Source organism: Anopheles nili, chromosome 3, assembly GCF_943737925.1.
Source record: "Anopheles nili chromosome 3, idAnoNiliSN_F5_01, whole genome shotgun sequence".
In the NCBI taxonomy this organism is placed as follows: domain Eukaryota; kingdom Metazoa; phylum Arthropoda; class Insecta; order Diptera; family Culicidae; genus Anopheles; species Anopheles nili.
This window is the reverse complement of record NC_071292.1, coordinates 49,107,729-49,132,188: the sequence shown is the minus strand read 5'-3', so window position 1 is coordinate 49,132,188 and position 24,460 is coordinate 49,107,729. Positions and strand designations below refer to the sequence as shown.

Sequence of the window (24,460 nt, the reverse complement as noted above, 5' to 3'; positions counted from 1 at the left end):
AGGACGGGCGGTGCAGAAATGATATAAAACACCCATCGGCAATCTCCCGCATCCGTGTGTAAGGGGGTCAGTTTGGTGGGTTGGAGATGGGGTTGAGAAAGAGAGATAAGAAGAGAGTGAGAGAGAGCGAGAGAGAACGATGCCCAGCATCTGCGAGCAGCCGATCTCTCGATTGAAGGGTGCGGAACGGGGGTGTATGGGTGGGTGGCATAGGGATGCCGAGGGTTAGTCGAGAGCATTATTCATCGCCCCCCCTTCCCCACACCAGCACACACACACACGCACGCACGCACACGCCATTTCCGTGAGTCGCATGCCGAAGGCGCTTCTGATCATGATCGCTCGACCGAGTAATAGGAGGAGGGTTGTTGTTGAGGGGTGTATGTGGGGGGTGGGAAGGAGGCAACAGATGGAAAACACCCCATCCCATGTGCGTGTGTGTGTGTGTGCGTGCACCGTCGCCACCATAAAGCGGGGCTATCCCAAACTCGCGCGCACCATTCTCGTTCTCTCTCACTCACACTCACGCTTGTTAAAAGCAACCGCGTGGTTCTCACTTACTTTGCCAGTGAGCAGGTTATGTCTCACAGCTCACCAGTCTCACTATGGTGCACTCGGGCGTGTGAGAAACCGCCGGCGCTCATCTGTTGCATATATCGCCGCAGCGTCAGCAGAGTGTGGTGTGTTTTTCTCTTTTTTTTGCTTCTTTTTCGTATCGAGCGAGCGCACCTCCCCTGTTTTTTTTTTCAATCGGTGGGATTTTCCCAAAATCCACCCACCGCCCGTTGGGTGTTTTGGTGACCGTGACGTTTTTGCACCGAGCATTCGGTTTAGGGCGCGCTCGCCTCGTCGTGGGGTAGAAAAAGGCCGCCATTATCGAGACTCTCCGGTGCATCTAATGTGCCGTTGTGATAAGGGTGGCCTTTCGCTGCGGCTTAGCTCTGGTAGGTCAGGTTGCAATGGTGTGCAGCTTTCCGAATGCTATTACGAAAGCGATGAAGGAGCAGTTTGCATTAGGATATATCGATTTTAGAAAGGATTTTTTCATCGGCTCGAACACCTTTATGCGATTGTCGAACGTCGTATAACCCTCAGAAACTGTACACCGCACGGTATTAATGTCATTTTTCACGCCTTTTTCTGTACTTTTAGAATCCACCGGCAAAAAGAACAGCTCGGACATCAAACAAACCGATAAGAAAGATGCCAAAATGAAAGGTAAATTTTACACGCAACATTTCACCCACCCGTTGGACCGTTTATTGTACGACACACAAAACTCCCTGCTATCAGCGGCCAATGAACCTGAACCGATCCCCCACCCATCCCTCTTTAAGGTCCTCCAATCTCGTGCTTGAGTAACTCGATCGAATCGACAAGGCGTTGTGTTTTTGACACATTCACGTTCATCCCTTCCGGATGTTGCTTCAGAGAAGTGGTGTCCCTTCACTTACCCGTGTGCTTGAGGGTTTTCGCACTTGATGGGTTTCCGATCCATCAAGAAAAGGGCTACTTGGTGGGGTGTCAACGGGTAGAAAGGCCGTGTACTGGCTTTTGTCAAAGTGTGGCGTGAAATCAATTCCCAAACACCAATCGGCGGGTGGTCAATTTTTGGGCTCTCAGCTCCTTTCGAAAGGGGGGGTGTTTTGCATGCTAAGAGGGGTGATAATAGAACCACCACCCTCTGTCCCTGTGCTGGTGTTCCAGTACGTTCCGGTCGCTTATCATCCGGTGTGGTTAGAAGCGAAAGCTGAAGGCGTTTTGTACGGTGTCCCTCAGTAAAGTCTCGTGAAGTGTTCTTCTAGCTGGTTGGTTGATTGAAATGGCACCAATTATTCAAGGGAAGCTGACACGAGCAGGATGACGATCAACGGCAAAGAAGCCCCCAACACCTCTCTCTCTTTCTCGCTCGCTCTCGATGCGTAGGTGTACTTAATGTCTTCACAGAACGCAAACCATCCATCTTCGAGCGGTGAGTCATGGCGCGAACGAACGCCGGTGCATGAAAAGTGCAATAAAAGCACCTCTCCACAAAACCCCCAGCTTTTATTGCTTGCCCGTGGTTTTTTTGTTGTCCCCCATCCTCATGGTTTTCTCGATCCTCTCGATCATGTGGTGTAAACGCACAGCGCGCTCTTATCGCTTTCCAGTGCGTGTTCGTGTGGCCCCGATCGTTGGAGTTCGTCGTCGCGTTCAATCGCAGCACGCTATGACGGAAACGTCATCCTGTCAGTGGCGTCTCTGGTCAACGGTTTCGTGGATGTGTGTTTGCCTGTGTGTGGGTGTGTGTGTGTGTTTGTCTCTCGCGGCCCGCCCGGGGGTCGCCCGCAGTAGGCGCGTAAATTAAATTAGCGATAACGCCACCGAGTCGCGCCCGTCAAACCATCGAAAAGAGTGCGCGCGCGCGCGAGAGAGAGAGAGTGTGAGTGAGTGTGTAAGTGAAAGAGAGATGCAACCGTCGGGGGGTTTCATCAAGCGCCTTCTACGATTGGAGTTGACAGCACAGCACTTCAACACACATCCGCGAGCAACATCTGCTCGTGGAGTTGCGAAACAACGACAACAACAACACCAATGTAAAAACCTCCACAACACACGCACTGAAAGGCGGAAATCCAACGACGCAACAACCGCCGCTTGGCAAGGAGCAGTTGTTGTTGAGGGGCAGGGGGGGGGGGTTGGCAGACCTGCTTCTTTCTCTTGGCACTTGCTTCTTCAGCTTGCTTCCAGCCCACCAGACGACGGGGTGTTGATCGATTTATTTTACCCGTCCCAAGAATAGGTGCGATTGTGTGTGGTTTGGCATATTTGTCACACGGCTCCTGTTGAAACAGCTTTTCTACGGAGAAGGTGTTGGGCGGAATGGTGGAGGGAGGGGGCCTTAGGCATGACACAGACCTTCTGGGGTGGCCTGCGGTGCTAAATATGAGACGGTTCGCGGGTTTTGTTTGCTTACCGATAGCGATGTTGGGTTTTCTAATGTTTTTTTTGCGATGGGAAGTTGCTGCTGGTATTCAATTGTGGAAGGCTTGGGGAAGAGTAGTATATCTGCGAATGCACTCGATCGGTTGATCGGAATGCATTGGAAGGTGATCACCATCTGGAAAGCGTACATAAAATTCCTTGAAGATAATTTCATCCTGCAAATAGAGCGATACAAATAACTATGCACAGAAGCGTGTATAACAATTCACTTTTCAATCCAAAAACTCAAAGGATTGTTACACAAGGGTAGTAGTGGCGTAGTCCTTTTTGGAGAATAGTAAAGCAATAAACATGAGTAATATAATATAAACATGAGTAGTAAAATAAATTTGATCTGATTCCTTTTTGAAGAGACATAAAATCCATTGCTTCAGATTTTATTTAGATTCAGATTTTTCTCACTGCAGGGATACGTGATCCGCAATGAGATAATAGTTCATTCTTTTATGAAATATATTAAATCAGCTACAACTATGCTGGTAGAGAAAATTTTGCTATTTAAGCTAAACGAAATGACTATTATAAGACATTGAACATTGATCTTGAGACGTAAGGACTAAAATCGAACTTTATCAATAGTAATGCTTTCATTCTTAAATTTTTTGTAAGTTCTAGAAGTACACCCTTTCATATTCGAACCAAAAAAATCCCTCCCCCATTCATTAAGGGCAAAGACACGCAAATCCTAGGGTGGAATTTTCGCCTTCTTATACCCAAAACCACCCCTGATTTTAACGCTCTTACGTCAACGGCTTACCACCATAAAGGGAACCTTCGCGATATTCCTCCGGCTCCGGTTTTTCTGATACTGTTATCAACCACTGGAGCCTGCCGATTACACAGAGAGAGAGAGAGAGAAAGAGAAGCACTCTCTGAGGAGTGAGTCTCTCTCGTTCTCTCTCTCTCTCTCTCATCGTTATCATAAAAACACCCCAAGCAGTTTCGGGGCATGCGCGCGCGTGTGTGTTTGTGTGCGGAACGATCAGCTGTCAGCTGGTGCGTCCGACATGTTGATGTTATTGTTGTGTCGCCTGCGCCAAACGTCAACCTTCTTCCACCCAACCACCCACTGAGCCCTCCTCCCCCTCCCCTCCCTCCCTCACAATGTCCTCTCTGAACGAGGAACGAGGCACGTTGAGTATGACGCCGGGTTTTGGTCTCAGTCTTGCGGAGGCCGAGCGGATGAGCAAGCGGACGGCCTGCCTTCCGTGATTGGGTGTGTGTGTGCTTGTGTGTGTGCTCCCCCGCTTCTCGAAGGGTTCCCGTAATTCATCCCCCCCGCCTCCCTCCTCCCTTCGGTTGATTGATATCCCCGTTCCCGTTCGGGGCGTTCTATCGGTCAAGATCGCGACGGCTTTTTTTTTCGAAACTGGCGGAAGCGTCTCGTGGAATGTGTGGCAAAATCAAACCCCTTCGGTGATTAGTGTGCGTGCGTGTGTGTGTGTGTGGGGTGTACCTTTTTATCGCGTGCGGTGTGATTTGTACAAAATTCAGTAGCCCCCTGTTTGGAGTGGGATATTTGACCGATAAAAAAACAAAAAATTCCAATCAAAGATCGAGCAGCCGAAAGTTCAATCAATGTTCGGCTCAAGCTGATCTGGAGGATTCAAAAGCGCCCTAACATTAACCACGAAACAGCGGGATTGGTAAGCAAGGATGTGGACAATCGAAAGCTGACGAAAGGATACCCTTCAAAACGACCTTTCGCGATCACTTTAATGCTGACAAAATGCCTCCAAAACTGGCGCTAGATTTATGTCTCGTTTCGTCGTTAGTTTCTTCCCTATTTAGCGTCGCTCTCTTCTGGCCGTGTCTGGTCAAAACCAACAAAGGTGATCATTCTTTGGCTTAAGCTTGTGTTGTTTTCTTTTATTTATTTTCCATTTTTTTAACGATCGCGAACCAACCAATTCCGGAGTCCGTTGTTCACTTTTGCGTGGACTTTGACGTTTGGCGCCACCGATCCGTCGGTGCGCTGTTTGCGTACCTTGTCATTCTTTCGCTCTCTCGTTCTCTCTCCCACCACTTTATGAATGGGTGGTAGGGGGCTTCAAAGTGCTCCCCTTCCGTTATCAGTCGCGGCTCTTTCCCGCAGCTCCTCATCCTGGCCACGCAAATGGCGCGCATTTTCACGCCGCCATGCTGCTTAGAGATTTGTTTCGAGTTTTTTTTTGTTTTTTTCCAAACACGAGTGAGGTTTCAGAGCACTTTTGGTGGGTGATCCTTCACGTCCTTCGAGTCCTTCGTACGAGAACCTCAGCTGATCTGTTTGGAGTGCGTTTTGTCCTATTTTTAAGCGTGCAGAATGTGTTTCCTCCTCATCTCCCGCCACGCGGCTTCGATTAGGAACCCGATGGGGTGGGGGTTTTCTGAGAAAATCAAAAATAATTTCATCTCCACCCGTGTGGGTGTGTGTGTGTGTGTGCGGAACACACACACATCTTGTGACATAACCGCCGGTGGTGACCCCCAGGATGTGGTGCTTTATGATTATTTGCTTCTGTCCATCATTCTCTCTCTCTCTCTCTCTCTCTCTCTCTCTCTCTCTCCCACTCACGCTCACTCTGTTTCTCGTGTCGGCGAAAATAACCGCACCGACGAACGTGATCGTGTCAGTTCGATTTTTTACGATCGTGTAACCCCCACTAGCGCCATCTTTCCCCGGGGTTTGCGGTTTTGGCGGAAAATTCCTCAGATTCAGAAAAAAAAAACGAAAAGAAAAAAAAGCAGACGTGTCAAAGCGACACACCATCTTTTACGCCAATATTTTCTCTTGCTTGTTTTGTATATTTTTTTTTAAAAAGATGCCTACATATTAATGGCGCACCGGTGGGGCATAACTGACACTCTCCTCTTCTCTCTCTTTCTCTTTATTTCTCTCTCACACACGAGTGTCATGGGAGCGCATGAATTAGCTTGTCACGAGCGTCTCAACGCGGCGAATTTTGTGATAATGTTTATGAGTGTGCTTTTCATCCTGCCGCCGCTTTTCAACCTGCGGAAACATTTTTTCCGCGTGTCCTGCGCGGTTAGAAAATGCAATTTTGGCTTCACCCACTTTGGCCCGCTCGATTTAGCTGCACTCGAAAGCAAATCGTCAATAACGCGTTTGTCGGCCTTCCTTGAACTCGATCCGCTTGGGTGGAGGAAAATTCGCTGGCGTGCTTTAGTTTGCAACCATTTAAAGCTCCATTTCCTGCTCGCACACACACACACGATGCGCACACGGTTTTCTTCTACACGTCCATGAAGAGTAGCTCAACTGAAATGATTCAATTTGAATCATTAGTGAGGCATTCGACCTCGTTCACTTGATCGACACACGTTGGCTTCCTTCGCGATCGATGTTCCGCGTGACCTGTTCCGCCTCTTGCGGATGTCCCCGTGGAGCCGTAGACGCGAGTGTTCAAACCCCAAGCAAGCGAATGGTGTTTTCTTTTACGCGCTAAGCGTGGTTCGCTGCGTGGAAAATTAGAAACCAACCGCGCGCCAACCGATGGGTTGCGTTTTGCCCTTTTCGGGTCACACGTGTCCTTGGTGCGGTTCCGCTGGTTGGAATTAATTTCGATTCGTGCGCGATTCACCCCTACGATACGTGCACAATTCACACCTACCTACCTTTCGCCCTCTGGTGTGCGGTGGAAATTAAAAAAAATATATATATATGAAAAAAGAGTCACCATTCTCCTAAGTCATAGAGCGCTTGTTTGACCTGAGAAGCTCTACGATCATCTCTCTCTCTCTCTCTCTCTCTCTCTCTCTCTCTCTTGCTTTCTTGATTTGAAAATTGCTTTGACCTAACTAGCCTCCTCTAGAAGTGCTTCAGAACGCAGGCCCCATGATTGACAGGGCATTTAAATTTCGCCCCTATTTTGTAGCTATCAACAAACAACAACAGCAAAAAAGAGAGAGACAGAGCAACAACCCTACCCAGTGAGAGATAAGAATCGTTGGTTGATTGCGAACCCCTGGGGAACCTCAGATATCCACGGTTCAGGTTTGGCACCTTTCTTCTGTCGTGAATTCGCAAACAGCTGCTTCAAGCTGTTCTAAGGGATGATCGATAGGAAGCGTGATCCTTGGAGTTTTTTTAGGCGTTTTTTTTTTCAAAACTCCCAACATTTTGGCACCTACTTCTGGAATTTCCCCGTGTGTCACGGCGGACCGTTTTGGCATCTGATCCGTTTAGAAAAAAGAGGGTTTCGATTTTTTATTTATAATTTAAGGACCCACCTCTAAAAGGAGAGTTGAGATCGTCGTTTAATAAGCTGTAACATGGGTTGAGCTTGAACCGATCATTACTCAATGTTGCCGCTCATCTGCCAACGAGTCTCACTCTGTGTCCTTACTTTTTCTCTCCTACAACCTGTGGTGTCATCGTGTCCGTTTAAGCATGCGCAAATTGCTCTGCTCTAAAAATGAATATAAAGCGTCAACATGCCGCCCCAAACCGAGAGTGTCGTCTCCAGCCTCAATCAACCCCGGCAGGGTCACTTCGGAAGAGAAGTGATCTTATTTGTCACTCCACTTTCTGGGGCTACCTTTGCTTGCGTGTTTTACTTACACTTATCGTCCCTAACTGTCTTGCTTCTACCGGTGTGTGTGTGTGTGCGCGATCGTGCGTTTTTTTCGCTTCAACGCGCCTTTTGTCCTTGGACTTTGCACCCGAATATTGTGCGGCAAAAACACAGCGTCGCCTTTTGGCACTTCTCTCTCTTTCGCTCTCTCTCTCCGAAGGATGAGCGAATTTAAATCGCGCATTCTGTGCCGTTTTGTGCCCGTGTGATCGTGTTCGCTTGTCATTTACATGAGTAAAACGGATCCCCCCGAGGCGTGCTCTTTCTCCCACGTCGCCTGTTCTATCTAACGGGGTGGGGTTTTATATCTCGTCTTCTAACGCCTTTTTTTCGTACGTATCCTTTCCCCCATTTGATGCCATGTTTTGGGTGTCTCGAGTGGGTTTAAAAGAACAACTCTCCTTTTAGTTGACTAGGTTAATGAAGGGGTGAAATGGGGGGTTGGAACAAACGCGATCATCATCGTCATCGTCACCCGATGCCAAAAATGCGCTCTATTCCTTCAACGGGTTTCGGTATTTTCCCTTATTCAAAAAAAAACATGCACAAACATACACATGCAAGTCAAAACGATCGTCAAAACAGCCAACCCGTCACACCGTCTGAGCCGCGGTTGAAGGTGCCAAAGTCGACACCACCCCTTAGGCAGAAAGAAAGAGAGAGAGAGAGAGAGAGAGAGAGCACCCCCCCCCCCCTCTATTGGAAAAACCACCCACGTATGCGTTTTTGTTGTTGTTGTGTGTTGCTACTCTGCCGGTTTCATGCGCGATCGTCTCGTTTGGCGATCATTTCTGCCACTTTAACACGCGCTTGAGTGATCGCGATATTGCGGCGGCGTGTGGCGTGTGTTTGAATAAAGGCAACAAAAAAACACACACCCATACGTGCGGCGCGAAAGAAGTACGAAATTTGAGGCAAGAAATCATCATCCTCTCTAACTCATCTCATCGCAATCGTCCTCAACGGCGCTGGTGGCGTTCTTGAGGGTGGAAAGAGTCCCCCTTTAGGGGGGGGGGGGGGTTGCTGACAACAAGTGGATCGACACACACACACGAACACACACGCTAACGGGGAAGAAGCAAATTGCGCTGACGGCGCTTGACGCGCGGCACTCGCGAAGGTCCGCCCGATAACGCGTTCCCGAACCCTTTTTTGTGTACGCGTGTGAACCTGGGCGCGGGATTTTTTTTTATTTCATATAGGCGTGCGTGTGTGTGTGTGGGTGCTGGTGCCAGGAAAAAAAAGTGCGAAATAATCAGAAGACGTGACGAGCAGAGACAGAGAGGTTAACACCTGAACAACGCGTTTGTTGGCGTGCTTGCAGACGGAATTTGCGATCGCGATCGATCATATCTGACAGAGAGAGAGAGAGAGAGAGCGTTGCGTGTATTTGTTCCATCCTTTAGGACCTTCTTTTTTTTCGTAGGGTTTTTTAGGCGATCGAGATTCCAGCATACGCCGTTGGTGTGAGGTCAGATACATTACCAATGTGTACCCCCCTAATGGGAAGATCGTCTGGTGCTTCTAACTGACCTACTGTAAAGGAGGTGTTTTGTTGTCTCATTGGTTTGAAACTTGGCTAAACAATCACCTCTTATCTTTCTCTCTATCTCTCTCTCGATCGCTCTGTGCGATGACAAACGGACGCGCACTTATCGGGGTCCCCATAATGGTGGGGTTAAAATTTGATGCCAACTGACGATCCCATCACCACGGCTATCTCTCTCTCTCTCGCTCTCTCGGGCGCGAGAAAAAAAAACGAGCAAAGTGTCGTTTCCTATCACACCTTCGCCACGGTTGCCTTGCTCTAGCGTGATGAATGTGTTTGTTTTTTTTTTTGCGCTGCTTTGAGCCTCACCCACCTCACCCACCTCTTGCAGCCATTTTCTGCACCCACCCACCCATCCACCTTCTCCTTCCCCCCCCCCCTCCCATACACCCTTGCAGTCTTTGGGGCCGTGTCCAGCCGCGGGAGGGTGTTTCGCGATAACGGAGCCATCCGCGCGTTGTGTGGGTGGATGGGTGGGTGGTTGGGTGGTTTCCAGCCCCCTCCCAACCAACCCATCCACCCCCGTTCGGGTTGCGATGCAATGATCACCAACAACAACCATTCGGTCGCGCGTGTGCGCGTGTATGTGCCTTTCGATCGCGACACTGATCGTTTGCGCACACGTGTGTGTGTATGTGTGTTTCGCGTTGATGACGTGACGTGGGAGCCAGCTCGCAGACAGGCCGCTTGCGTCAACCACTTTTCCGCAACATCTCACCCTACCCCACCCCATCCCACTCTCCCTCCCTTCCACCCACCCACCCATCCACCAGGTCGTCCAGCGTACGCGTGCGCGCGCGTGATGCAAGGGAGAGTCGCGCGCGTGCTAACCGTATGTGTGTTTCGTGCCGTCCCCTCGCTTCTCTTTTTTCCCTTCATCGAGGGGTTGCTTTATATATGTTTTTCCTCTTTTCTCTCGCTGCTCGCAAACGTTACGCCGTTTTGAACAGCGCCAGCAACTTTACTCAACTCTCTGTTGGAGGTGTGGATGACGGTCATCTGCCCTAATCGGCCTGTCTGTCTCACTTCTTCACCCTCCACCCGCCAGAGCACACATACACACGCACACAGGCGCCCGATTGGGGTGGTGATATTTTCAGGTGTCGCGCACCCAATCCAATGCCGCCGTGGTGTTGTCGTCATGATCATGCGAGGGAAGGGATTGGCCAAGAGGGGGGGGGGGGGGGGGTTGAATTGGAATCGATCCTCTCCCCCCCCCCTTCTCCTCCTTTCCACCTGCTGAAGCATGGAAATTGTGTGAGCAATGTTGAACACCAAACAAAAAACGAACAGAAAAAAAACGTTAGTTTCGAAATGGTTCGGCTGCCGTTTTGGTGACGATCGAGCGCGATCGGACAGATGGCCAGAGGTTCGAAACACGCCAGGTAGTAGGTTGCATAGCCCGCTTTGTTCGTCTGGGGTAATGGGTGCAAAAGGGGGAGGTGGATTATATGCCGCAAAGAATGAGGAAGAGGGAAGAACCAGTGGGGCAGTTTTTTTTTGTAGGTGAGCTTATTCCCACTGAAGTTGGCTCAATAGACACCTGGTATGCAAAGTGGAACATATGCTCTTGTACCTGTTCAATTGATTTAAACTTAATAAACTTTCAAAACTATTTGATCAACGAATTAACGTTGATTAAAACTTAAAATATTATCATAATAAGGCCAAAATATCATAATGCTTATCATATTCTCAATTGCTTGTTTTTAAGTATTTCATAAACGTACAACGAATGAAGCTGGAAAACCTGGGGTATATTATTCATTTTAATTATGGGTCAAAAATTGTGTTTTGGGTTGCATCAAATGCCACCAAGTAAGTAGGTGCATTAGAACTCAGCTATTTTTTGAAACTAGGGGAAGCCTTTCCGACAAAGGAGCTAGAGGATGCAACAAGGAGCTAGGTGCAAACCGAAACGACCTCCTGCAGTTGGCTCTAATCTGTAATCGCCTCCAAATCACCGAGAGGTTTTTCAAACACGTCCCCTCACGTACTCTGTCAGCCAAACGCGCCGCGTGCGCTACGCAAATGGGCTTTTAATGTGTGCACAAAACCAACAACAACCGATCATCTGGCTCCTAGAGAGGCGCATGAGTGTGTGCGTGTTTGTGTGTGTGTGTGTGTGCTCCCACTTGGTCAGCAAACGATTATTAAGCAATAATTACATACGGGCCAGACTGAGGATCGCTCGAGGCTGAGTAGGTTGATCTGGACACGGTGTTTGTGGACGAGCTCAGGGGATGGGACAGTGGAAAGGATAGCTACTGCTCTCTCTTTCTCTCTCTCGCGCGCGCTTCCTCTTGCGTCTGATCCCTCCCTTGGGGAGATGTTCTAAGCGCCTCAAAACGCGATGCAAATGACGTCAGCGTCATTTGCGTCTCTACACATTTCGAGGGATTGGGAAGGCAGAAAGGGAATGGTGGGAAGAAGGGAGGGGAGGGGGGGATGCCTTGGGATGAGGTAATTCCTCGTCGATTTACATTTCGCGCAGCTGACGAGTCGTTGGGGCGGAAAAAAGGGCGCCTCCTCGTGGCGTGACGCAAAAAAAAACGCGCGATCGTCGGCCTGAAGTTGTTGCGAGAGAGAGAGAAGATTGATTGGAGATGATTCATTCGCGCTAGCCACCGGTAAGAGAGGTTCGAAGGGGAAGGAACTGAAGGACCGATAAGGAACACACAAGGGTGTTCGCGTTATCATGATGCGATGAAAAACCTTTGGGGGGTGAGATGGGCTCACGATTAGGGAGGGCTTTTTCTCCTGTCCCTAAACTTATCGTCTACTCAGCTTGTGGGGTGAGTGGGTGGTAGAGGGAAACCCCATACACACACACGCACGGGTCTGGGAGGGATACAAGGTTTTGCAGAACAATCGCCCTGAAAACCCCTGGGGGAATGTTCGCGATTCGCTTGTGGAATGTAGACCTCCACTGCCCGCTTGAGTTCGATAACACCGAGATAATGAGGTGGGGTTGAATGAAAGAAAAAAAAAGAAGACAATTTGATCCCACCCAAAAATCCCACTTCCCCCCCTCCCCTTCGACACTGGACTTTTATTTTTGTCCTGCGGTTTCTTATCGCGCGTGTCAAAACAGAATAAAAACAAAACAAGACAGCTGGACGGATGTGTTTAAGCGGGTGGATTGGCTTCTGCAGGGCATGCATCGAATCGGGAAGCAACAAAAAAAAACAACCTCTCGCTCTCGGCTACCGTTGGGGCTGGTTTACTTGCCCACCGTCACTTTGCATATATTGGCACATTCCGGGTTGCCGCCTGCCAGAATGCCGTGTAACGTGCATTTTTTTTGCTCTCTCGCTCTCTTTTGCTCTCAATCAACAGCTGCATTATGCACGGGGAACCGCGTCTGCCAGTCTGTGTCCCCGATGAGGGAACGCTTTATATGCAACAGGCAGAGACAAGCACCTTTTAGCATGAAACGGATAGTCCTCCGGAATATGGGCCTTCCTTCTGCTGGTGGGTGGAGGAGGAAGGCGTTTTGCGGCCCACCCGTTTCGCTTAAACCAGTTTCCGTGCTGGATCTCCCTTCACTTTGACGACATGTTTTTTCTGTGCCCGTGTGCGCGTGGCTGTGTTTGTTCGAATGCGCTTTATGGGTTGAAATCATGACGCAAAAGAAATTCCTTCTCGCAGGAAAGGTGGGCTTTTTGTTAAGACCCCTCCGATACGCCCATAAAATCTAGTTTGCTCTCCACCCAGAAGGATACGTGGGCGTTTTTGTGGGTTTGAGCCTGCAGTTGCACCACCTTTTGTGGGGTGGATTCAGTAGGTCTGCAGGGTGCATGATCAGCAGCAAGCGAGTTTTTTCCTTCCCGTTACACCTACGACACACACGGTTGATACGCAAAGTACACCCCGGGGGGGTTGTAAATAAAACCCCTACGTGTTACAACCGCGATAGCGCGAGTTGGGTTAAAAAGAAGCGGCTAATGAAAGCAACAACAAACAAAACAAAAAACCACGGTTGAGGTTAAGGCTACGAGGGTTACGGGGTCAACTCAAGCAGAAGAAAAAAAAAACGCGCATTTCAATAGCCCGCGATCGCACGTGTAACCCACATTTTCCCATATCCGGAAAGTCGAAGCCTGCTCGTCTGCTAATCATAATGACAAGCGGAAAAAAAGCAACAACAACAACAATAGAGACAAAGCACAACAACAATAAACAAACAGAGCGCGCCCGGACCGCGCGTGGAATGCTTTACTTTGCTCCGGTCGTCCCCCAGACGTTACTTAAGCGTATTGTGCGCTAACTTGTCGCATGTTTTCTCACTCTCTCATTCGCTCTCTGTCTCTCTCTCTCTCTCTCTCGCTCTCTGACAGATGATCCGGGTGGTGGCGGTCGCACAACCGGCGGAGGCAATGGTGGCGTTAAACCCGCTATGGAAATAGCAAACCACGACCACCGTATCGACGGCAAAGCGACGTCAGTGAGTCAGCGGCAGCAGCAGCAGCAGCAGCAGCAGTATTTGTCCACCGCAGCGAACACGAACGGTGACGCTGGTGGAGAACGACCGGGCCAGCTAGCAGCAGCAGGAGCGGTGACAGTAGCACCGACACCACTACAACCAGCAGTGACAGCAGGCACTGCATTAGTAGCCATCTCTACTACGGCTATCAGCAGCGGAGTAGCGACCGGAGGACCTGTCGTTGGTTCGCTTAATCACAACAACACCACCAGTCATCCCATCAGCAACGCACCGTCATTGGCGTCATCATCATCATCATCGTCATCGGTGGCGAACCTCAAGTACCTGCACAAAAAGTTCAAGCGCATCGCAAGCGCCACCGTCACGGAGGAAGAAGAAAAAGAACACCAGCGTGTGGCGGCGGGCGAACTGGTGGTGGTGATTGGAAACGGTGACCGCCGATCGGTGGATCGGTCCGATAGTGCGGCTGTTGCGTCAGCAGATCAGCCACCGGCGGTGGTGCGCACGCACACCGACGCAGGAACCGTGGTGGTACCGGCGGTTTTGGTGCGATCGCGTGAACCACCAGCGAACGAGGAAACCCGAAGCGATGAGTCGTCACCGGCGGTGGAGGTGTACGTGAGAACCGGTGCCGGTGGAGGTCACCTGCCTGGTGGGCCCGGTGTACCGGTGGAAAGTTCCATCCAACCACCACCAGGGGGCGCTCGCGATTGGAACGGTGGTGCGACGAGTCTTATCACAGCCGCCTTTGATTATCACCAACAACAGCAACAGCAGCAGCAGCAGCAGCGTCAATATCATCATCACCACAACCAGCTTCATCCGTCACTGCATGCTGGAGTGGCCACCGTTGGTTCGTACCCGTCAAACCCCCCGTACCCGTTGGTGTTGCACCAACCCCAGCTGCTGTACGGTCACCACAACCAACCGACGACGACGACGACAACCAGTGGAAATAGCACGCCAAGTAGCAGCGTTTGTACGTACAACCGCAACAGCAGCAGCTTTAATACTCACGCTGCCGGATTGACCGCAACAGCACCATCATCGTTGTCTTCTTCTTCGTCTGTTTCCCCAAGCGGTGATAACGGTGATCCGGTCGCAAATCGCGCCCTCGAGGATCGCCAACACGACTCAAAGTCCGCTCCCACGGCGGTGCAGTACATCGTAAGCTACTCGGTTCCACCGCAACAACAGCAACAACCCCGTGGTGGTGGTACACTGCTGGGGTACGCGAATGGTGGCGCAACAGCGGCAGGGCAGCAACACACGGCCACGGTCCTATCCTCGTCTTCCGGTGGTTCCTCCGGTTCACCATCCCCACCGACGACGGAACCCGGCGGTGCCAATCTAGCTCTAATCGGGAACCTAACCGCCGGCACTAACACCGGCAACAACACGCCCGTTATCAGCCCCAACCAACACCACCACCACCACCAACCGGTGCCCGGGGGGCTTGGTGGGGCGGGGGGGACGACGACGACAATCGCCGTCACCCCGACGGGCCGGTACGTTTGTCCTTATTGCCAGATGAACTGCAGTAAACCGTCGGTGCTGGAGAAACACATCCGGCGGCACACGAACGAGCGGCCCTTCAAGTGTGACCTGTGCGGGATCGCGTTCAAGACGAAGAGCAACCTCTACAAACACCGCCGGTGGGTATTGACCGATTTTTCCGATTTTTCCTGCTAAAGCTCGTTCCGGGGGGGTGAGATGGCCGGAGAAAGAATAAAAAAAAACCCTCACGCGCCTCTCGAGTGGTGTCCGTTTAGCGCGGTTTTTGTTGCGGAGTTAGATTGCGCTTCTACGTGACGCATTTCACTTGCTTCCTTATCATCGGCGCATATATTTGTGTATGGGCGTGTGTGGTTGTGCATCCGCTGTTTGCTACACGCGCGCGCGCGAGGAAGTGGCCACAAATGACACAACACCCGAACTGCTGGGCTGGGGAACAACTCCCCTTTGGTTTGCAGACATTTAATCGTGTTTTTAATTTCGTTCCTAGATCCCGCGCGCACGCATCCAAAAGCCAAGGGGAAGATTCTTCCGGTTTGTCCCTGCTGGACGAGGACGGCGGTTCCCTCGGTGGTTCCGATATTGACGATAAGGACCTGAGCAACAGTGGATCGGAAATCGTACGTCCCCCGTGGTCGTGTGTGTCCGTGTCGTCCTTTATTAAAAATGGACCTTCTTTTTGTGCTTTTAGATGAACTACCGCGGATCACCGCTGGATGATCGGGTGAACTCGCCCCAGCTGCTGGTGGAAAAGCCGTACAAACCCAAGTTCCATAATGCGGCCCTCTACACCACGCGGTTCGATAACAAACTCAATGTTGGTGGCCAACCTCCAGCCACGGTTGGCCCAAGCGTAACCCCTACGGTACCGCATTACTTGGTAAGTATCCGCCAGAAACATCCCACAACCCCGGACGTTTCGTTTAACGGTGGTGTGTGTTTTCTGTTTTAGAACGGCCAAAACGTGGAGTCACTCGAGCAGCACATTTCCAAGCTTATCTCGCAAAACGAAGCCATCGTCGAGGTGGTTGAGGCTCCGCTACAGAAGAAGTACCACAAAATCACTGGTATCAGCCGGGGCATTTCGGTCAGTGGTACGTCCACGGCGGGCATAACGTCCGTGCCGAACGTGGTTAGTGCAACGGCGGGGCAGAATGGTCCCATCGTTGGAAACGTTTGCGTACCAATCCAGCAACAGCAGCAGCAACCGCAACAACCGGTTATAACCCAAGAAAGTGCGTCCTCACGATTGGCGAGTGCGTTGTTACAAAAACGTCAAGTTGAAGAAATGCACGAGCTGCAACTGCAGCAACTGCAGCAACAACAGCAGCAGCAGCAGCACCAACAGCAACAACATTACATCAGCTACATGCATCAGCAGGCTCAGCAAAATGTGATAAATTTGACCAGCAAACCCGTGGTGACACCAAAAACGATGATTGTCGTACAGCAGCAACCGTTGCTGCAAACACCCGGTCAGATGGTCGCGTTCGGGGTCATTCCTCCGGTGATCGGAACTCAGCAGCCGCAGCAGCAGCAGCAGCAACCGCAACAACAGCAGTCACAAAATCAGCTGCTAAATGGCCCAGAAAGCGCACTCACTAACAGTTCCTCCACGGGTGACGGTGCGAATGCTTATCAACCGTTGAACCTTACCAAAGCAAGCACGACGCAATCCGTCGTGCCGGGTGTGGTAAGGCCATCGATTTTGGCGGCAGCACCGTCAACCCCAGCCGCCGCCATGCCATCGTCCTTGCTGGTGACAGTTCCTACGATTAGTTCCGTACCGGAAGAGGTCCCCGAGGCGTACCAACAGCAGCAGCAACACCCGTTGCCACCGTACCGGAAGCGCACACGGGAGCAATCTCCGGTGGTCGTTGTAAGCACAACCGCCACCGTGGTGACGACCGTTTCGCAAACGATCGCTGGCTGTTTGTCCTTCGCGCCTGTGACCGTTAGTTCCGTGGCCTCACAACCACCTCACGTGCCATTGCACATCCAAGTAACGACGCCATCGACGACGGCTGTGGCCTCCATGCCAGGTACCTCAACGGAACGGCCACACCGGCCTACACCAACACCGACTCCACCGCTTACCGTGGCAAATCACCCCCAGAATCCGGAACGTTCGATCATAAAGGACTTGCTGTTAAACTCGCGTGGTTTCGGCGTGGTGCAAAACCCGGACGGTGAGAACGGGGAGAATCTGTACACATGCAAAATGTGTAACGTATCCTTCCGCGACGTGGATTCGCTGAAGTATCACATGATCTGCTACTGCCAGGGAAGCGGAAGTGCACTGAATAGTCCTTCGGCCTCTTCCAGCGCTCCGATCAGTCCCGTTGGGTCACCCTCGGCAGCGGCTGCTTCGTACATCCGCTCGAGCAGGTCCGTAAGCAGCCTAAAGAACCTGGCCCGGTGTTCGTTGAATCCTCCCGGTCGGACGCCTTCTTCCCTGTCGAAACTGGCCAAATCCCAGCTGACCCGACCGCGCGCCGCGAAACCGGAGAATATTTCCCTCACCGGAATTGACGCTGCGCTGGCAAGCGGTTCCGGAAGTGCTTCCCAAGCGGTGGCCAGTGGTTCGAAACCGATGGCCGTCGAAACGGTGCAGAATCCGCTTCCATCACCAGGTCCGTTGTTAGGGAACACGCGGCTGGTTGAGAGTGGAAAATCTCCCCGAAGAACAGCCGCACCATCGTCGGTCGGTGAATCAAGTGATGCCGCTTTAAAGCGGGCTCGTGTTGTTGCTGGTGCTCCCTCAGCAGCACCGGCATCCTCGGAACCTGTGGAGGCTAATGTAAGCGGTTCCATTGTTCCACCGACAAGCGGAGGTGAAGCGGAATTGATCGAACGATCACGGGAAGATGATCGTAAAAACGCACCCAACACAACACCATCGACGGTAAGCGTCCACCAGTACGCTTCCGGTTCCGGTTCGTATCTGCAGTACAACAACACCACGGAACCGGAGGACGATGAAGCGCAACACCAACGTGAGCTTCACTTCCGGCGCACTGGAATGCATTCCGGTGGGACACTAGTCGAAGTGACCGAAACGAGTTCCGCTTCAGGATCTCGTCCTAGCGTGTCTGTGGTGGGTTCCTCGAAACAACCCGTGGCCGTAGCAACCGCTCCGATGCACTTCCATTTTCCACCAATCAACTCGATCACGGCGTACAATCCGTTGACGTTACCGGCGGCACCGGGGCAAGCGTCCCAGATCGTGCACGGTGGCAAGTTGATTCCGTTCGTTCAGGGCATCCCCGGACCGAATACGCTTTCATCCGGTGGTCCAGCACCGATGCACGAGATGTTGCAACCGAACAGCAACACCCAGTCGCTGTTGACGATCGTTGTGCCTGGTACGACCGGAAGTGGTTCCACGGGGGTGGCGGGTGTCGATTCGAAGGAGGTACAGTACAAACAGCAGCAGCAGCAGCAGCAGCAACAGCACCAGCAACAAATGGCTGGTTCCGGTTCGCTGCTCGCCACCGTTAGCACTCGAGGAAGTCCTTATCCTCCAGCACATGCTAGCGAACAGCAGCATCTTCCCTTGGAACACCCGAAAAAGACGGCGGCACCGGTGAAAAATGGCCTCTCACGACCGGAGATATGGTCACCGGCAAAACAGCAGTATCTCGATTTTAGTAGCCCTTCACCACCGACTCCGAAAAAGAGCTTTAACTTTTCGCGCATTGCCGACAACATTAGCCCACGGAAGAAGGAAACCACTGCCGGAAGTGCACCGAAACCGGAAGAGGTGCGCCATTTCCACTTCGAGTCGGTGATCGCTAAATCGGACATCCTGATTAAACCACCGCCACCTCCTCCACCACCACCTCCGCCTCCAGCGTTGTCTTTGTCAGTGAATGAAACCGGAAGTGGGTCGGGAACGGCACCAACGGATGGAAGCGCTTCCTCCTCCAAACCGAACCGGTTCTTGCGCCCAACCACACTGCCCCTTAAACCTGGCACGTTTACCCCCAAACGGCACCACGGTATTACACCGACCAACAACACGATGCCGTTGATTTCGCCGGAAACACCGCGTCCCTCGAAGAGCTGCCGGGAGCTGTACTTTAACGGGCACGCGTACACCAACATCGGGTTAAAATCGAGCACGAAACCGTTCTACTGTACCGTCAACCGTACGCAACCGTTTTACTTCCAAACGCAGAAGCAACTCTCGATGTACAGCAACTGGCAGGTGCATCCGGAAAACGATCCACATCCGCTCGGGTTGAAGCAAATCACCGTGCTGTCGTTGTACGATTCCAACCAGCAGCGGGATCGACGTTATTCCATCGCTGCACCACGGACAGTTCCGTTGGCGATCGTGAGTAGTGGCAATGCCGGAAGCGACACCAGTGAAGCCACCCTAACCTCAATTGGGGAAGCGAAAGTGCGCGTTTCACCGGTGGAAGTGAAGTCGAACGTTCCTTGCCCACCGGCGTATGTCCTGGCGGCATTGGCTTCACAACCACCGAGCAATCCTCCGCCGTCGGTAGTGGCCACTGTACCGGTTGGTACCTCACCAGCTCCGGCTGGACCCTACGAGCATTCCGGACGGTCAATGTCACCGTTTGGTGATAAATCGAAACACTCTTCCGGGGATGGTGGAGACGGTTCGGGACACCCGTCACGGAGTTGTTCCGCGGAACGGGCGCTTTCCGGTGGGTTTGAAAGCACCGCAGAGTACACGTACGTGCGGGGTCGTGGCCGCGGGAAGTACGTGTGCAATGAGTGCGGTATCCGGTGCAAGAAACCTTCGATGCTGAAGAAACACATCCGGACGCATACGGATGTGCGACCGTATTCGTGCCAGTACTGCAGCTTTCAGTAAGTTGTTGGGGGGAGTTTTGGGAGGTTTTTTTTTCGCTAGGTATTAACGTTTCTTTCGCTTCGTTTGCAGCTTCAAGACGAAAGGTAACCTAACGAAGCATATGAAATCGAAAAGCCATTACAAGAAGTGCACCGAGTTGGGGCTGAATCCGGTACCGGTGCACGTCGACGACGATGGAGCGGATATCGATATCGAAGGTGACCAGCAGTCGGTGTCGAGCGAACGAACGTCGACGATTCCGGGTGATTCCGACTCGATGACCGATACCGATGGCGATGATACGGATGATAGTGGTAAGGAGCATTTAGAAAAAGGATTTGCTTTGCTTTTAGAAAAAGGATTTCTCAGTTACTAATTACACGATGTTTTACAGAGGACATGAAAAGCCGTCTACCAGAACATGAAGCTGCCGAAGGCTTGCTGTCGCTCTCGATGACGCGTCCAACCTCCGCCTGCAGCAGTTTAGGCACTGGCCAGCAAACAACGGTGCCTTTGGTCGGTGGTGTACCGGAAGCTGCCGCCGCATACATATCGCAGCGTATCAACTCCTACCTGGTGGCGGATCAGGAACAGCACCACCACCAAGGGCAGCAGCCTCTAAAGTACACCGATGGTTCACCGAAACCGCCACGCTCGCAAACACCTCCCACGGAGACGGAACCACCGAGGCGGATCATAACGTACGGTGGTGGTTCGAAGTTGGAGTTTAACCTGCTAAAGCACGAGCAGTACTACTCGGATCCGAACGTGGGCAAACGCAGGCGTGACGCCGGTGAACGGTCTTATCCGACGGCTAGCGATGAAGCTGCAGCTCAGGCGGGAGATGCGGATGATGAGGACGAAACGGTTCGACCGATCGATTTGACCAAGAAACCTCGCATGCAAGCTGCTAATGTGGCTGCTCAGCCACAGTATGATCGTTCACCGCAACAACCGCTTGCTATGGTAACGCCGGCACAATCGCAGCATCCTTTGACCGGGTTGCATCATTCCACGGGACAACCGAGGTATGAGCTCGAGCGAGTGCCCCATCATCAGCAGTTGTTGGTGTACGAAGATCGTCATCATGGTGTGCAGTTGCAGCAGGATCAGCAGCAACAGCAGCAGCAACCGCAACACCTCCAGCAGCAGGTCATCATTCGTGTGTCGGATGTGCTGACGCCAATCAGCGGGACGGCAAATCTGCTAACGACGCTGGTGTCTAATACGGACAAGATTCCGATGATGATGGGTCCGTTCGAGCCGATCGTAGGTGCAACACCCGGTGGGGCTGGAGTTGATGAGAATGCGTACTTCCACGAGTACCTCAAAGAGCGCGCTTTGCAGGACACCCGTATCAAGCAGAGTCAGATGAAACCGACAACCGGGGGGCTTGTAATACGGGACAGTCACCTTCTGCAGGGTCAGCTAACCGGTGGTGTTCATGATTCGGTGCTTCCGGTGCATGAAGAACCGCGCGGTGGTGTGCCGCAGGTTGTGGTTCCGATTGCGGGGACCAAAACGACACCTTCTTTACCTCCGGTTGCTGTTGGTGCCATGCCACAGACAACGATACCTCCCATCATTATGGCAACGGCCGCCGTTGTTCCCGCCACAGCCCCCGAGCGGGTGTATCGGATCTTTAGTGGCAAAAACGATCGTCCCCGATCGTTGCCACTAACGATGGAGGTTGAGGCGAAAAGCGCTTCGGTGGTTGAGCTGGAAAAGGGCAAGCTTGTGGAGGAGAGCGTGGTTCCTAAGCCACCGCAAGGTGATCTTCCGACGGGAATTCTCTGCAACGAAGGACCACTGGTGCCCGAAAATGCCTCACGGATGGACACGTTGGCTGAGATTGCTGCCGGCTCATTAAAGCTGGATGTGTCCCGGGTTCAACCGGCACCGGGTGTGGGTTCGGAACCGATCACAGCCACTACCCGGCCTCGATGTAATAGTACAAATGCGTCCAGCGGGAAAGTGAGCGCACCTCCGGCGGTACCGGAAAGCGCAAAAACGCTGGCCTCCGAGTACCTGAAGCTGGCCCAATCGGTGACCAACATCGGTGGTGGGTCGTTACGGAAGCGAACCGAGAGTGAGAGTGCGATTGGTGGTGGTGCTATGTCTTCTGATGTTGAAACTGTTGCCATTAGCGCCCCGGAAGTGCCTCAAACGGTCGGTTCTGGGCAAGTGCAATCAATGGCCACTCCACAGCAACAGCAAGGACCGCAGTCGGGACAACCGGTAGGTACATCCGGAACAGTCCCCCCATCGCAACCAAGTGGAACCGAGGGTCCAGCTAGCGGTGGCATTGGCCCTCCAGCCCGTAAAGTCGTCGTGGTCGGTGAGGAGGGTTTCAAGAGCGCACCGGTTCGTGGCACCACCGGCGAATTCCTCGGAACGCCTCCATCCGCGTTTACACCGATGCACCAGGAAGACGGTGGCAGGCCGGTTTGTGACATTTGCAACAAAAAGTTCCACAAGCTTTCGCAGCTCAGCATCCACATGAACATCCACTACATGGAGCGGAAGTACCGGTGTGAACCGTGTGGCACCAGCTTCCGATCGCAGGGGCTTTACCTCAAGCACGAACGATCGGCCACGCACCGGAACAAGGTCTCGATGACGACGACGTTCGGTGTGGCGACGGATAGCAACCCGCGGCCGTTTTATTGCCGCGATTGTGAGGTTGGTTTTCGGATACATGGCCACTTGGCGAAACACTTGCGCTCGAAGATGCACGTGCTGAAGCTGGAGTGTCTCGGGAAGCTACCGTTTGGGACGTACACGGAGATCGAGCGATCGGGAACGAATCTGACGGAGATCGACACGTCGGATTGTGAGAATTCGCTGTCGAGTTTGAAGCGGCTTGCGACCCGGTTGAATGTGAAAGATCCGGCTAAGGTGTTGCCAGCTGGTGCTCCTGGTGGTGGTGGTGGTGGTAGTAGTAGCAGCAGCAGTAGCAGTAGCAGCAGTACCGGTGTGACCGGTGGCATCAGTGGCAATGAGACGGATAGCTGCGAGGATAATGAGGAGGAACCATCGCCGGTGGTGGTGAACGGAAATGTGACCGCTGACGAGGAACAGCGTAACATCAACAACAACGTGAAGCGGAAGTCGGACGATGTGGCCACTACTGAGGACGACTCCAAGCGGGCACGGTACACGGCCGAACTGGAGGGGGCGCTGTTTCCGCATCCTTCCGTAGCAGCGCCCTCTGGCGGGCGATCCGTTGTAACGGTGGAAGGAGCCGCCAGCAGCAACAGTTAGCGTCCGGGGGCGGTGAGGTGAGTACCGGAAACAACTACTACTACTACTCCTAGCGTTAAGGGTCTCTCATTTGGGGAGGGACGACAGTTTTAAGGTTATGTTAAGCGTGTGAGCATACTGTGCCAATTGTGCGATCGTGTAATGGTGGTAATATTGAGCGCGGGTTGTTTGATTTGATCAAGCCAATTGGTGTCGAATAGCGCCAGCCAGATGATGGATATGCACAACCAAGCGAAAAGACCAGTTCAAACAAAAAACTAAACCGGTGTGATAGAAAGATATACCTTTATAAGTACGTACGCCCAAGAGACCGACGTTTTTTTGTGAGCTGTTCCGTTTCACTGTTTAACACACACACACACATACTGAGCGGGTTGATGAGTTTGAGTATTGAGAATTGAAGCCATGAAGAATAATGTGTGCGGGAAATATCTGTAGCATTGTAGCGACGCTGTCAAGCAAAAAAGCGGCGTTTGTAAACGCAAGAGCCAGCGGAGTTAGAATGGTGATGGGAAGCCACCTACCGGAACACCGAAGAGAAGCATATCGTTTATAAACCTGCACAGTAGTGAATGAACAAAAAAAAATGGGAAAAGGTCCTTACAGTAGTGGGATAAAAGGGATCTATCTGTAGCTGCCGGTGCATGATCCTTGCCCGGTGTGTTGGCTGGAGCACAGCAGGCTGGAGACCTATCTGAAAGACCAACATATTTTCCAGATGACTATCTATAGAGAGAGCGAGAGAGAGATCATTACTTTAGTGGGTGGTAAAAGAAGGGCATAAAAAAACGCAACAGGAGGGTGTGAATACTGTTTTTTGGAATGCAAGCTAAACATTTATACAACTAGGTGTGTACACACATACGCCATTGCACTATGATGCAACTCTTCACGCATACATCTATATCTACATTCATATTGTACGCGCGCGTATTTGCGTACGTCTATTTTTATACTGGACACTTACCGTGTTTTCGTCACTCTCTTTTTCTCTTTCCCTGCCTCCGATCGGTATCTTTCTCCTTTTTATCACTCTATCTCTCTCTCTTTCTCGATCTGGAGCGAGGGGGGGGGGGGCATTTTTTTCGATTTTTTACCAGAGTTTAAAGAACCAAATGGGGCCGAACCGGACGTGTGCTGTATTTTTGTAGATCCCTTTTTCCTCCGCACCCTGGTGCAGGGGTGTGGTGTAAAAAAATCCCACACACAAAAAAAAAATTAACAAACAGTAAGATTTCGCCCCTCTGGTTTTGTGGCGAGGAAAAATCACAACCCAACAACAGGTGGGTCCACCTAGT

General features: G+C 51.8%; 1 protein-coding gene across 1 annotated transcript in view; it reads left to right on the top strand.

The window, feature by feature from the left end:
• The window catches only part of LOC128724505 (uncharacterized), a 37,504-nt gene extending 14,342 nt beyond the window's left edge, over positions 1–23,162 (top strand). The window contains exons 2-9 of the mRNA XM_053818230.1: positions 1,153–1,218; positions 13,452–13,685; positions 13,842–15,213; positions 15,564–15,693; positions 15,765–15,953; positions 16,026–19,915; positions 19,989–20,212; positions 20,293–23,162. Coding sequence (XP_053674205.1) covers positions 1,153–1,218; positions 13,452–13,685; positions 13,842–15,213; positions 15,564–15,693; positions 15,765–15,953; positions 16,026–19,915; positions 19,989–20,212; positions 20,293–23,162 — 8,975 coding nt within the window. The remainder of the gene's footprint in view (positions 1–1,152; positions 1,219–13,451; positions 13,686–13,841; positions 15,214–15,563; positions 15,694–15,764; positions 15,954–16,025; positions 19,916–19,988; positions 20,213–20,292) is intronic.
• Positions 23,163–24,460: the final 1,298 nt, after the last annotated feature.